A 15355-nucleotide genomic window follows, 5' to 3' on the forward strand; every position below is an offset into this window, starting at 1 on the left:
TGTTTCTACCTTTCCTGCCCCAGGGGGCCGAGGCCTGACCTGAGCTCAGCTGGCCCTGGGGCTGCAGCCTCACTACACAAATACCATGGCCAGGAGTGAAGAGGCCCAGTAGCCTCCCCAAGTGTGTGTGCACACATGCAACAGGAACACACATGCAGTTTGTGAGGCTCTCTGGCCTGTTACATCTAATAAACAAAGTTGAAAATGGCCAGATATCCTCCTGAATCATTATTCCCACCCCTCACCCAACTCCATTGTGCCCCAGATCATTCATTACTCCTTTCTGGCCCAACCAGGAAGCACATGGAGTCAGGCTTGGCCCAGGAGACCCACCCTGGCCTTAGTCCAGGGTGGCAATCAGGCCCCCATGGGATCCTGCACTGAGGCCAGCTGGGCCCTTGGCAGGCAGAGGCAGGCCTCACCTGTGTTGTTGAGTCCAAAGAGCATCGGACAGGAGATGGTGAAGGACAGGACCCAGACGATGGCAATCATGACGGTGACTCGGCGTTTGGAGCTGTAGCGCGTGTTGTAGAGCATGGGCATGGCCACAGCCGTGTACCTGCAAGGGAACCAGTCAGGGGAGACCCCTCACTCAACAACATGCACAACCAGAGACACCCACTCTTTGGGGGTGGACAACTGGTCCCCCTCCATGAAGCCCACCTATTTGCTCTAAAATCAATCCTCCTTCTTGTCCCCAGTTCAGACAGCGAGGACAATGTTGCTGCCCAACTGACTGCTTGATGACTAACTGGCTACCATTAATCCTGGGCCATATTTTACCCCAGTCCCGCCACTTGGATCTCATGGCCTGGGTCTTTGTGCCTTTGAAACCCCACCTACTCCACCTGCGCTGAGCCCACTAGAGGTGGAAGTGTTTGTTGATGGACTGGTAGCCAGAACCCTAGAGCCGTGGTCGGCAAACTGCGGCTTGTGAGCCACATACGGCTCTTTGGCCCCTTGAGTGTGGCTCTTCCTAAGCCTTAGGAGTACCCTAATTAAGCTAATAACAAGGTACCTACCTATATAGTTTAAGTTTAAAAAATTGGGCTCTCAAAAGGAATTTCAGTCATTGTACTGTTCATATTTGGCTCTGTTGACTAATGAGTTTGCTGACCACTGCCCTAGAGCAAGGGTTAAGCCCATTCAGCAGAAACAATAACAACAGGAATCATGTATGAACCCTCATATTCCTCTACCCAGTACAGGAAGTGCTGGGTAGAGGGATTAGCTCATTTCATCTTCCAAAGGGAGTAGAGGCGGGGCCTTTGGGAGCCCACGTGGCCTGTGTGTACGAATCAGTGAAAGGCTCCACAGATACAGCTCAACAAGCTGAGCAGAGCCTGGGCCCCCTGGGCACGTGCCCTGTGCTGGACATAAATGCATAAGCCGACACCATACCTTCAATGGGTAGGCATCGTCATCCTTGTGTCTGGACAATGAAAGTAGCATCCCGAGAACCTCCATAATCCGCCCAAGGTCACTCAAGTAGAAAGTGACAGAACTGGGGCTCCAGTCAGAATCAACTGCTTCCTCCCATGTACCAGGCTGTAGTCTTAGCAGCATCACTGTCCATAGGATGTACTTTCCTAGCCACACACACATGCACCTACACATATGTGCTTGTGTGTATACACATAGGCACACATGCACACAAACACACTCACTCACAGGCACAAAGCCAGCCACATGGCATCATAGACAGAGCCTGACTTGGAAGGCGAGGTGGGGCAGCCTGAAAGGTGGAAGGCCTGGGCTCACCTGTCGATGCTGATGGCACACAGGTTCAGGATGCTTGCTGTGCACATCATGACGTCCAGAGTGACAAAGATGTCACAGTGAATCCTGCTGAATCTCCACTCGCCCACCACCTGCGGACAAAGCAACGTGATGGTGACAGAAGAGGGAGATTAGCTCGGCTCGGTAGCTCGGCTCTCCTGGGGGAGGCCAGGCCACGGCGCAGACGGCAGCTGGGGGGGCCTGTGGTCTCTGCCTGGGATGTGGGCAGGAAGAGGGGCAACAAAGGGAGTCATGCCCATAATGTCCAAGGCCCTTGGCCCTGGCCTCTCTCTGAGACACATAAAGTCACTTTGTGCCAAGAACTATGCTAGAAGAAAGATGACCAACCTACACTAAGTGCTTCAACTTTTTTTAAAAAATACATTTTATTGATTTTTTTACAGAGAGGAAGGGAGAGGGATAGAGAGTTAGAAACATCGATCAGCTGCCTCCTGCACACCCCCTACTGGGGATGTGTCCGCAACCAAGGTACATGCCCTTGACCAGAATTGAACCTGGGGCCCTTCAGTCAGCAGGCCAGCGCTCCATCCACTGAACCAAACTGGTTAGGGCACTTCAACTTTTTATCTGTAAAACATTTGTGTGATCACCTGAGACCCCCATTTTACCAACAAGGAGACCAAGCCTCAGAAAAGGGGAGTGACTTGCCCAGGCCACTCGGCTCAGCATCTGGTCCTGCTCTGGCCCATGTATCTGGGGGACCAGGTGGCTCCTTCAGTGCCCACAATGGTGTGTGGTGCAAGGCAGGGGCCCGATAAGTGTCTGCTAGTATCAGTGGTGAAGACAATGACCTGGTAAAACAGGGACGACATTTCTGCTCCTTGTTATACCTGGAGAATGAAGGAAGGGAAGTCTGGGCTAGGCTGTCAGGAACCCCGGAGTGGGCTGGGGAGGGGCTGTAAGGATATAGCCTCGGAATGATGGGATAGGGGGAGTCCAGCTATTCGCAGGAGCATTTTGCCTCCCTTCCCTGCCCCCACCGCACACACTCATACCTCCCCCTTACACACACACACACACACACACTCCCATACCCCCCTGCACATCCACCCCCCACACCTCCTTTTATATGCAGGTCCCCACGCTCACACAGCAGGCTTTGAAGTCTGGGGCAGCCCCCTCCCCCTCCCTGCGCAGTCAGGACAGGAGAGGCACCTGGGCCTCTACCAACAGGAGAAAAGAGGAGCAGGAAAGCCCTCTCAGGTGACGGTGACACGGGCAGGGCAGTACCCACGCTGTGCTCACAGCACAGCAGGCTAATTATAATCCTGCTCCTTCTCTGTGCTGTCCTCTTCTCTGCTGTCAGACAGGAAACCAAATGCTGGCATTTAAGCTGGATGCCCGGCAGTGCAGCTGCTGTGAGTGTGGAGACAGGAAACCTCTGGTGGCACTGCCCTCTCTCAGGCTCTTGGAGGGCATGTTCCAGGGCCCCTCCCAGGTCTGAGCACAGGGGTCCCTGTGCCTCAGATGCAGCGCTGACCAGGTGGGCAGGGGCTGAATGCCCTGAGGGGGAGGAGGGGATGGAAGGGCTTCCCTGGCTCCCTGGCATAAACCGAGCCTACCTTTTGGCATCGCTGGGAGAGTTGCAGGCCCCCCTGTCCATGTGCACACCCCGCACCTGCAGCCTCTCCTGGACTAGGATTTTGGGTCTGCTTTCACGTCCCTGGGACCTAGTCTGGACCTTCCACATCCGCTTCCTTCTTTCCTGTAGACCCTTAGCATGTGCCAGGCTCTGTGCTGGACTCTGGACCCCGGGGACCCTGGTGAACAGGACTGACAAGTCCCCGCCTCCAGGAGCTTGGGCTCCCCGCCCCCACCGGTCTCTCTGGAGGAAACTAGGGCGGCCTTCCTCCCAGTTTCAGGAGTAACTGCTTGAGAAGGCAGTCAGGGCAGCTGACTCAGACGCTCAGGGGATGTGTTGGTAGCCATTGTCTCTAGAACACCTACTGCTGGCAAGTACTTTGCTCATGAATTGTTCTTAAGGCTCCTAGGAAAGGGGTAGCTTCCGTCCAGTCATGGAGGAGGGAGCTGGGCTGAGTTCACCACTCGGGTGCGGAGCCGGGAGCAGAGGCAGATCCTTGGTGGCATAGCCTGTGCTCTCTCCTACGCTGTGTTGGGAGGCCCGTCAGGCTTGTCCACAGAGGAGGCAATTACATAAAAACGACTAAATCAACCAAGTGTGAAAGGAAAGGTTCTAATCACAAAGGTTCTGATTGGGGTCCAACAGGAAAAGGGACTTGTCCAAAGTCACCTGGTGATTTAGTAGAGAGAGAGGACCGGACCCCAGGTCCCCTCTCTGCACCTTTGGCCATCACTCACTGATTCTTGCTCACAGGAAGCTGAGACCTGCGGGACGGGCCTTGAGCTGGCTGGCTAAATCCTACTGACTAGCACATATGAGGCACTCACTATGTGTCAGGCACTGTTCCGAACACGCACACTCCTACCTGTGGCATGTGACAGCAAGCCTCCGAAGCTAATGACCTGGCTGCCACACCTCAAAGCCTCCAGCACCCTCCCTGCACAGCGCTGCACACTTCCTTCTCTGCCTGGAGTGCAGGTCCCACTCCCTCCCCTGGATGATTCTCTGACAGCATCCCTTCTTCCTGCACCACATCCTTGTCCCCACACGCCAAGTCATATGCCCCTGTGGCGTTTCCACATCTCCTGTGGGGACAGCTCTATTGTCACGTCCACCAGACTGCACTGAAACGGCCCTCATGCTCCTGGCTGATGGCAGGCCAGGGCGTTGGGCCCCAAGCAGGGGTAGGACACAGAATTGCTCACACATGTTGGATGAGTGACTAACCAACCCTGCGATCTGAGTCTGCTCCCTTCTCAATGTCACCTGCTTACCTGGGATACGCACCAGGAGCCCCCCTCAGAGGCTGAGGCCAGGGACAGGGCAGACAGCCACTCCCTTCCCTCGGGAACCCTCCAGGAAAGGGGCCTCGTCGGGGATGGAGCCCAGTCCTCCTCCCACTCCAACCCCAGGGTGCTTTCCATGCGAGGCACAGGCAGTTCCACATCAGACACATGCTGACAGGGCAGGCTGCTGGAGGCATTTACTGCCACTGGGAATGGGGCGAGATGGAAAGTGCCAGACAACAGAGGATGCAGTACGTGGTTGCAAGAACCCTTGGACAGGATGTTGGGATAGAGTGAGACTTTACTTGGGATGTTCTCGAAGGACAATAAGTAGCTGAGACCGTGTCCTGTGAGTAGGGCTCCCTGTCCAGCTCTTGTTTTGGAGGAGACTCTGAGATGCCATTCCCCACCCTGCCCCCCGAAACACCACGCTTTCCCTTAAACAGTGGTGAGCAGGCATGTTCAACATATCTATCCAGGGACTCAGAGATAGCCAGGAGCCCCAGGACAGCCCATGCAGAGATTCGGCCCTACTGTAGAGTGTGGTAGGGTGGTGGGGTGGTGGGTCTGAAGCCCCAGGGCGCACACCCACAGCCCCGGGCAGAGCACACCTCACTCTGGGAAGAGGGTGCCTCTCGCCTGGGACGGGTGGGTCCTCTGTGGGGAGGGGCTGATATCTATGGCCGTTTCATTTGAATACCACTGTCAGGGCTGACTCTTACACAATGCTTGTTACGTGCTGCTTCCAGGATAAGCACCTTTTCTACAGTAATTCATCCGATTCTCAAACAGTGCTGAGAGAGACACTATTATTATCGCCCCTCTATAGACAGGGAGACTGACACAGGGAGGCCATTTTCCCTTGTGGCCCGAGGCCAGGCCTCCCTGAGAGCGAGCAGGAGGGGACAGGCCTGTGAAGTAAGGAGGGCTCCTCAGGGACAGGACCCGCTACAGACGCGATGAGCAGAGTCTGGGGGCCTCACACACTGGGGTCCCGGAGGAATGACCCTGGCCTGTGGCACCTCTATCTTTCTGGGTTGTTTTGTCTTTCATTTGATCCCTTTGGGCTCTTGCTCAGCACTCCCTCAGGCCCTTTAGGAAGCTCCAGCCTGTTTGGACTGTGCTGAAGGATGATGGTGTGGTGGCCACAGGAAGCGCAGGGAGCCCCTGGGAGAGGAGTGCGCTTTGACCGGCCTCCTCCCTCCCCTCACCCTCTCAGCTTCTTCTACTGATGTCCTCCTCTCCCTCAAACCTGCCAAGGGCTCATATTTTCTTTGAAAGAAGGGTTTGCCCCCGGCACAGGTAACTCCTCTCTCTAGCCCAGGGCCAGAAGGAAACAGCTCGGGCATGTGAATGGCCAGCACTGGCTCTTTCCTGGCCGCCTGGTCAGACTCCTCTGCACTCAGACTCCACCCGGAACCCCTGGTGGAGAAAGGGGCAGGACCCAGCTTGTGCCCACTCACAGCCCCCAGGCCCTTCCACCTCTGCCCGCCAGCTCTGAAAAGCATCCACCGGGAGGTGGGTCCACTTGGGGACTTCTTATCAGCGCTTCTCCCTTTGCTGTGTGATCTGGGTGAAGACAGGCACCTTCTCAAAGCTTCTGTTTCCTCTCTAAAGTGAGAAGAGCAGCATTGGCTCCCAGGACCAGAATGAGTATTTGTGGAGTCTGGGTCTGAACATGTCTGGCCCGGTGCCTGGACCACAGCCGGCTGCCCACTGACTGTCCTGAGGCACAGAGCTGGGCTCTGTCCCGGCCGAGCAGTGGTGACTGGTCCTTCCTGAGGAAGAGGCTGCAGACAGTTCCCAGAGGCCTTAAACTTGGGGCAGAGGGAAGGGAGGAGGAGAGCAGCAGCCCCCACTTTTGAAGCAGGAAAGAGGAATGGAGAGTTCAGGCCTGGAAGCAGGAACATGGCTATCCTTGGGGGTTCTCCTCAATGGCTCCCACTTCCGCTGGGCCGATGAACATTCTGGGGGCCAGACACAGTGCCAGCTGGGCCCACCAAGAGGCCACCTGACTTCTGTGAAATGGTGATAATACTTTGGTCTTTGGGGGGCGAAATGAGGACGCTATTGGAAAATGGTGCGTTCAAAGGACTTAACACAAGGTCTGGCACTTAGTAAGGACTCTGCACCTGGTAGTTGGGATTTTTAAGAAGACAATTTACCCATTTCATGAGAGAAAAACTGAGGCCAGAGTGGAGAGGAGACAATCTGAGAAAGCACCAGGCAACCTGTGGGTAGAAAGCAGTGAGGAGCTTGGACCCGCGGCCCCAGCATGGTGTTCTCTGGAGAAGGTGCTGAGTGAGGCTGGGCCCAGACCTACCTCCAGGTAGACCACCCAGGGCATGACGAGCGTGGCTACGAGGAGGTCAGCGACGGCGAGGCTGACGATCAGGTAGTTGGTGGTGGTCTGCAGTGCCTTCTCGCGGGACACGGCCATGCACACCAGCACGTTGCCAAAGACGATGATGAAGATGAGCAGGGTGAGCAGCATGGCATAGTAGTTGTAGGGGGGCTTGTCGGCCTTCCCCGCAGACCCGTTGAAGGGCCGGCTCCAGTTCTGGCTCTCCAGGTCGTCATCATACCAGGACAGGTTCAGTGGATCCATTGGGGCAGCAGGGCCACCGGGTGGCCAGGCTCTGACTGGAGAAATGGACACAGGGAATGAGCGGGAGGCCCTCCCAAAGCAGGCTGCCTCCCAGGGGGGACTCTGAAGCTAAAACCAACCATTGGAAGCTAACAGAGAAACTCTCTAGCCTCGGAATGTTAAGTTTTGTATCCAACAATTTTCTTAAAACATGGTGGCCTGCTGCCACTACTCTGCTAGCAAGTTCTTGCAGATGGTAAAATAAATGAGCAAGTATAATTTTTGAAGAAGTATCTATACTAATAAAAGAGAAAAATGGTAATTGGCGTACGACGCTACCCTTTTCATTGGCTAATCAGGGCTATATGCAAATTAACTGCCAACTAAGATTGGCAGTTAACTGCCAACAAGATGGCGGTTAATTTGCATATGTAGGCACAATGCAGGGAGGCGAAAGGGAAAGCAAGAAGAAGCCCCCTGCCACTGACAGTGATCGGAAACCCAGGGGGGAGCTAAGAGCTGGGGGGCCGCCTTTGCCCTGCCCCCCAGCCATGATCGGAGAATCAGGCGCCTTTTCCGCCCTGGCCAGTGATAGCAGGAAGTAGGGGTGGAGCCAGCGATGGGAGCTGGGCATGGTCAAAGCTGGCAGTCCCAGGAGCTAGGGGTCCCTTGCCTGGGCCTAAAGCGAAGTCCACGATCGTGGGGCCGCTGCAGCTGCAGGTCCCCGCTGCCCGGGCCGGACGCCTAGGCCAGAGGCGTTAGGCCTGGGCAGGGGCGGAGCCTGCAACCTCGGGGAGCTAGGGGTCCCCTGCCCAGGCCTGACACCTCTGCCGGAGGCCTCAGGCCTGGTCAAGGGGCCGATCCGGTGACTGGTGATCGGAGGGTGATGAGGGTCAACTCCTCTGGCTGAGGCATCAGGCCTGGGTGGGGGGCAGAGCCGGGGATTGGGGGGATATGATGGTGCCCTTGCCCAGGCCTGATGCCTGGGCCAGAGGCATCAGGCTTGGGCGGGGGGTGGAGCAAGCGATCAGAGGGAGATGGGGGTCCCCTGCTCAGGCATGATTCCTGGGCCAGAGGCCTCAGGCCTGGGCGGGGGCCAGAGCCAGTGATCGGGGGGAGATGGGGGTCCCCTGTCCAAGCCTGACACCTCTGGCGGAGGCATCAGGCCTGGGCAAGGAGCCGATCAGGCGATCGGAGGGTGATGGGGGTCTATGCCTCTGGCCGAGGCATCAGGCCTGGGCAAGGGGCAGAGCCAGCAATCGGAGGGGTCTGGGGGTCCCCTGCCCAGGCCTGATGCCTGGGCCAGAGGCATCAGGCCTGGGCTGGGGGCAGAACCAGTGATGGGGGGAAATGAGGGTCCCCTGCCCAGGCCTGACACCTCTGTCAGAGGCGTCAGGCCTGGGCAAGGGGCCAATCCTGCTATTGGAGGGTGATGGAGCTCAACGCCTTAGGGGTCCCAGTATGTGAGAGTGGGCAGGCTGGGCTGAGGGACACTCCCCCCCCCCCACCACACACACACACCCAGTGCACGAATTTCATGCACCGGGCCCCTAGTAATAGCATAAATGAGCTTGAGAAGAGCTGGCCATTCATTATTCATTTATTCAACAAACATATATGAAGTGCAGCCCATGCAGCACACACCTAAGGAAAGTTAGAGTCCCAGCTTCCAATGTTAGGAATAGAAATATGCATTTCTTCATCTTTGCTTCTGTAAATATTTACAGAGCATTGATCTACATAGTGCTAGAGACACAGGCAGGAGCAAAATGTACATGGCTCTCCAGCTCACAGTCTAAAAGAAACAATGGCCAATTAATCACACAATTAAATCTGTGAGTGGTCAGCTCTAGGAAATGGAATAGGGGAGAGATACCTAGCCTAGTTTAGAGATTTAACAAAGGGTTTCCAGAGGAAGTGATGTTCAACAGACACCTGAAGGTGTGTAGGAATTAGCCAGGTAAAGAGTTGGGAGTCAGGGGAGGGTCCAGACATAGGAGTCAGTGGACAGAGCTAGACAGCAGGTGTCAGGGTGGAGGCCCAGAAAGAGACTGGGACTAGCTGAAGCATGGAGGGACTTGGAATGAGTTAAACAGGGGAGCTTGTAATAGGTGAGATCATACAGAATCATAGGGAGCCTTAAGATCATACTATAGGGGCCTTAAAGGGGTTTAGACTTGAACCTAATGGCAGCGGAAACAACATGATCAGAGAGAAGATGCTGATTGCTATATAGAGAATGGAAGGGTGGGCCAAGTAAGGTGGCAGGACACCAGCTGGGAGGCTGTTGCAGGAACCCCAGCAAGAAATGATAGGTCTGCACATGTGCACTGAGGAACGGGCACCCCACCCCAGGGGGGAAAGACGACCTGAAAGAGGCGTCATCTGAGATGAAGCAGGAGGAGGACTTAGCCAGGCAACTGGGTGGGGGAGATGTTCCAGCCAGAGAGAACACAACACAGTGCCAAATGGCAGATAATTCTGTTGGCTGCAAGCGTAGGGTCTGACAGTGACACTGGGGAAAATTACACTGGAGGGCCATTCATGGGCCAGACCTGGCCTTATCAGCGTGGGAGCTCCTGAAAGGTCGCGTGCAGAGGGCTGTCCGGTGCGTTAGAGGTCAGGGCTGCTGCATGTAGAGGAGAGCGTGGAGGGAAGGGAGGTGTGGCTATAACTCAGCTAAGAGAGGTGGTGGTCCAGGTGAAAGAGTGGGGATGAGGCTGCAGAGAAGTGTTCAGCTTCAGGAGCCAACCTGGAGGCAGAGTCATGGCATTTGGTCACGGGGTAGATGGGGTGAGGGCACAGGGGCCAAGCAGGGAGGGAGCTGCCGAGGATTACTCTGCTTCTCCCCAGTGGGTCTGGGCGCTGGCGGTGCTGTCCCCGAGGAACGGAACGGGAGCAGCGGCTCAGAGGCAGTCGGAGGGCTGATGAGCTTGACAGCCCGTGTTTCGGTTGTGACTGAAACATAATGCACATATAATAGAGTCGGCTTTCCTGCTAACAAAAGTGTTCCTATTTCACACAATGGAATTAAATTTATCAGTATTTCAAGGCACTCCGCACAAAGCACGATGATTTCCAGGTGCTATGGAAATCATTTATGCCATCCTCAAGGAATGTTAACTTTAACAACCAAACCAAGCAAAAAGATGAAAAAGAAACAAGTAATAAGGCTTATTTCCCCTTGGGAGGGAGTAAAGAAAAAAAGAAAAGAAAAGGAAAAGGCAAGTTTGTTCTTGAACCATGGGTGCAGGATAAAGGTGCTGGCCTGGAAGATCCAGTGCTCCCAGCCCACCTGCTATATAGTCAGCAACTGTAATACCAATTGTTGTATTTCCTAAGCTCCAAGACAGAAGCATGAACACAAACAGCAGTGTGGTGATTGCCAGAGGGAAGGGGATGGGTGGGGGGCTGGGGGTGGGGTGGGGGAGGGAAGGAGGCCTAATATAAGGTGACAGGAGATTTAACTTTGGGTGGTGGGCACACAGAGCAATATACAGATCTTGTAACACCTGAAACCTATAGGTTCATGTTGACCAATGTCACCCCAATCGGTTTAATAAATAAATACTTTTTAAGAGACAGAATTCAATGTAATATGCACCATTGTTTCATGTACCACTAGGAAATAAAAAATGCCATCAAACCCCAACACAGCTCTCAGATGGGGTCAAGTGTAAAATGAATTCTGATGTCAGAGACATTAACATGCTGGTGGGGTGTGTGTCAACTTGGGATGAATGAAAAACAGTGACCTCCTGGTATTTTATAACTGGCATTTTCCCTCAGATACCTGCCCTTGCCCTGCCCCTCAAGCTCCTCCATCCAGGTGAATGTTGCCTCTGGCAGCCGGGGAGAGCACCAGGTAACCTGGTCTGGTCTGGGCTCCACAGAAGCCAGGTGAAGTCAACGCCCCTCTGGTGTAGGTGGGGAGTGCCAAGGCCATGCAGCAGCCAGCACCTAAATTTGCCAGATGCTCCAAATTTCCTGTGGTTTTTTTTTCTGGTTTTGTTTTTGTTTTAAATGAAGATTGGCTGACTGTATAACCCAAGATGAATTCTTCTTAACAGCCATAAGGCTTTTCAGATAAATAAGATCCCAGTATTTTACTTTGTTGTTGTTGTCAGAGCAAGTATTTTGATTTGGTGTTATGAAAATACCAACCTCCATATACCATCTGCCTTCATCTTCCTCCCAGGTGGCTCCTGCTTCATGTGGAAAAGCTCTAAATCACAGTCCCCAATCACTGAGCATTTAGCTAGTGCCAAATGTATACATGGTCACTGCCATTTCTTAGCATTTACTAATTTAGCTATGCAGTCCTATCTCCTGGGAGAGGAATGGATGATCTAATTCTGCTGCTGTGCACACCCCCAAATTCATATTTTGGAGCTCTAAGCTGTCCTCTTCCAAGGTGATGGTATTTGGAGGTGGGGTCTTTGGGAGGTGGTTATGTCTAGATGAGGTCATGAGGGTGGGGTCCTCGTGATGAGATGCATGTCCTCATAAGAAGAGACACAGGAGAGCTTGCTCTCCCTGTCCCTGCCATGTGAGCACAGAGCGAGAGACAGTCATACAAGCCGGGAAGAGTCCTCACCAGAAACAGATCATGATCTCAGCCGTCCAGGCCCCGGACATGTCCGTTGTTTAAGCCATCCGACCTATGGCATTTCATTATGGCAGCCTGAGCTGTCAAAGATGCCTGCAGATGCCAGGCTCACTCTAACAGGGGCTGCCTCTCCCCCAAGGTTCCATCTTCATCTTCCCTATGCAGCAAAGGGGGCAGCTGCTGCTCCCACCTCACCCTCCCCAGGCCAGGCTCACAGATGGGCTCCAGGCTCTGCTTTCTCTGCTGCTCGGTGTGTGGGAAACAGGAGGGAGCCAGGAATATGGGAAACTCCATCTGTGGGTGGCCTGCTAGCCCCAGGCCATCAAAGTACCTGGCCCTCACCTGCCTCCAGTACTCATCGCCCTGCCCCGGCTCAGAAGGGCAAGAGTCTACTGAAAGATCTTCCAGAATCATCCACTCCAGTGGTCAGTGCTCTCCATCAAGACCTCCCTCACACCCGGCCCACCTGTGTCGCAGTGTCCTCAGAGCCTACACAGCAGCTTTTCAGCAAGGTGTCTGCAATGAATCGAGGAGTGTGGGGATACCAGGGCATGTAGAATGTGGAGCTACGTTTCCGGCTTCAGGCTCCTCTGCCATTTACCCTTAGTGCCTTACAGACGGGCCAATTTTCTGTGTGTGCCCAACTTGAAAATTTGCTAGCTCTGGGGCTGGGATGGAGTAGGGAAGTAGAAGTTGCAGGAGAAGGCGGGCTGCTCTCCCAGTCACACCCAGCCTGCAAACAGAAAGGGCTTGTCCCGAGTATGCTGGACGAAAACCCCTTTCAAGCTCCACAGTTCGAGGATGACCACTAACGCTGGCTTTTTCTTTCAGAAAAACTTGGAGGCTATTGTCACCCTTGGGCCCCAGCCTGGTGGGGTGTGAACAAAAGGGCCCATCTCTTAAGGCAGCCTGGTGCCCTGGAGGAAAGCTGGCTGGTCCCAGAGGAGAGAGGAGAGGATTCCATTAATCTGGTTGCAATTTGATTCCATCCTCCAGCAAGACTCTGGGGCACAGGGCCCAGAGGTGGGGCTGAGGCACCCTCAGTGCAGCACAAACTCCAGCAACCTGGTTCCTGTGTGCTGCCTCCTCTGGAAGTTTGGCATTTGAAGGAATCAAATTGTCTAATTAAAACTGAACAATCCCTTATCAGGCTGGATGGCGGGTGAGACACTGCTGTCTTAAACACATCATTTTCCCTTCTTTTCTGAGACTTGAAAGCATTTCAGTGAAAAAGGAAGGGGGGTAGCATTTGCATTTCAAAAGCCATTTGTTGGAGAGACCTCATTTGGATGGGAATTGGGACTAAGTGGGGAAGGGCTCCTGCTAGGACCCCCTAATTCAAGTCACCGCTGCTCCTCTAGTCAGAGATCCAGGCTGTGACTTGGGGGTGGGCCCTTCCCCAGCTCCCCCTGCAGCTTTAGGAAGAAAGAGTGGGAGGGGAAAAGGGAAGGGAGGAAGCATCACATTCCTTCCTATTCCAAAGGGAAAAGGAGCAGAGTCACTGAACAATGCCTCACTTACTGGCCAGGAGGGCTGCCCCAGCAGGGGACAGAGGAATACGGACCTCGAGCTTCAAGCTCCCAGAGCTCTAGGTTGGGCAGCCTTGGGAAGGCCTCTGTGGTGGGCAGACAGGGACAGTCCCATCTTACCTCCATGGTAAGGCCTCCAAGCACTGGGGCTGGGAATGGAAGGGATGGTGGGGAAGGGTCTGTGGGGAGGAGGAAGAATGGAGAGGAATGTTGGGGTGGAGAATAGGAGAGACTGAGGAGTAGGAGTGGGGCAATGGACACTGTCACTTCTAGGATGCATCCTCCATTTCCTCACCCTGAACACCTTTCCCAGCGTCCCAAGCCAGACACGCAGGCAAGTGGGGTGGTGAAGCTAGACGTCTGGCTCAAGCACAGGCAAGGCCCTGCTCCCAGTAATTCCTTGGCTCCAAAAGTTCAGGGGATGGTGGGGATACCCTCCCCCTCACTGCTATGGACAGACGTGGACTAGTGGGAAAACTTGCCCTCCAATGGCCTGACAGGGGGTGGAGGGGGGAGGGCGGGGGCTGAGGAGGGTGAGTGGGAAGGACTAACACCATCCCCACTTCATGCCCCCTCCAGACATAGCAAGCCCACTAGTCCAGCTTGGCGTTCTGCAGGGCAGCTGATCCAACAGCAGAGCTATGTTATTTGTGGGGAAATAATCTGGGTTTCCTCAGAAAGTGTAAAACAGCTTGCATGAATCTCTTCCATTCTTATTCTCTGGCTTTGTCTATAGCCCCATCCAGCTGGAACCAGAAGGATGGACACAGTCTTGAGGGCCCTCAGTGGCCCAACCTGAGGTTCATAACCCAGTCACCTTCTCAGAACTTTCCCCTACTCGCTGAAGTTTAATATAGCCAAGCAGTCTGAGCCTTGCCTCCCACCTCGCAGCCAAGGAGCTCCCTCGGATGCCCATTCAACTTCCTGTCACCAAAGCCACAAACCAACCAGCATAGGCACCCCAGCTCCCTCCCCTTGGGTCCCAATGACCCACTCCTGACCAGGCCCTGTCCTTCCACCGGGGCTCAGGATTTAGTCCTGACTGATGTCCTCCTCCTTCTCACCCTTCAGGTCTGCCCCTTCTCCGGGGAAGGCTTCGTGATGCTCTAGCTCAGAGCTGTCCTCTTGCTTAATGCTCTCATAGCACAGTGTGCTTCTTGGGGCACTTATCACGGGTGTAATTAGGTTATTATTTGTTTAGTGTCTGTTCTTCTTGCCAAACTGTGAACTGCAGCAGCATAAGAATCGTACCTAGAGGATGAGTTCTAGTGGCTCTAGAACAGGGGCCATTTCCCCCCCCCTCCCCCCACATGCTCAACCGGTACAGAGCTCTCCCTAGACATGACCAAATCTTGGTTTCTTTGGTCTCATGCTGACTACTCCTGAGATCCCACCCCACCACAAAGGTCTGCGGGCACACAGCATGGGGCAGTTGACTCGTAAATGCTGGAACTTTTGCGGAGTGGCCTCAGACCCAGTACTGGCACCAAGTGGTATTCAATCTGGTGAACACCACTCGCCCCTACATGGTAACTCAGTGAGGACCTGCCTCATGCAACTCGAGTGCCACCAGAGGATCTTCCAGTGGCTGGGCCTAACCGGAAGCTGGTAGGTAGGAGCAGGTGGAGGCAGATCTCAGGGCACTTTCAGCCTTTTGCTGACCTTCCCCTGGACTCAGTACTAGGGAAGCTGGCCTTGGTGTGCAGCTTGGTCCTTCCCATGCATGCCAAGGCACAGCAGAGGCAGCCACAAACCATACATTGCTTTGTAGCTGTAAACCAGTTGCCCAGGGCCAGTCACAGGTAGCATCTGACATTGACCTGCACCAAAAGGCCCCAGAACCAACACACCCAGTGGCCAGCTTCAGTCAATATCAGAGCAGGATGCAATTAGCTTCACAAGCAGCATATCCAGAGGGAGATCTCAGCAGCTCCCACCCTGCTAAGTAAGGCAAATTCCATT

At 54.4% G+C, this 15355-nt stretch overlaps 1 protein-coding gene across 2 annotated transcripts in view; it reads right to left on the reverse strand.

Moving 5' to 3' along the window:
* The window catches only part of DRD2 (dopamine receptor D2), a 64169-nt gene that overhangs the window by 6045 nt on the left and 42769 nt on the right, over positions 1-15355 (reverse strand). For both annotated transcript variants that reach the window (XM_036324409.1, XM_036324408.1), the window contains exons 2-4: positions 6992-7311; positions 1762-1871; positions 423-559 (exon numbers count right to left, since the gene is read on the reverse strand). In XM_036324409.1, the coding sequence (XP_036180302.1) occupies positions 423-559; positions 1762-1871; positions 6992-7276 (532 nt within the window). In that variant the 5' untranslated portion in view covers positions 7277-7311. The remainder of the gene's footprint in view (positions 1-422; positions 560-1761; positions 1872-6991; positions 7312-15355) is intronic.

Source organism: Myotis myotis, unplaced genomic scaffold (genome assembly GCF_014108235.1).
Source record: "Myotis myotis isolate mMyoMyo1 unplaced genomic scaffold, mMyoMyo1.p scaffold_m19_p_10, whole genome shotgun sequence".
Lineage (NCBI taxonomy): Eukaryota > Metazoa > Chordata > Mammalia > Chiroptera > Vespertilionidae > Myotis > Myotis myotis.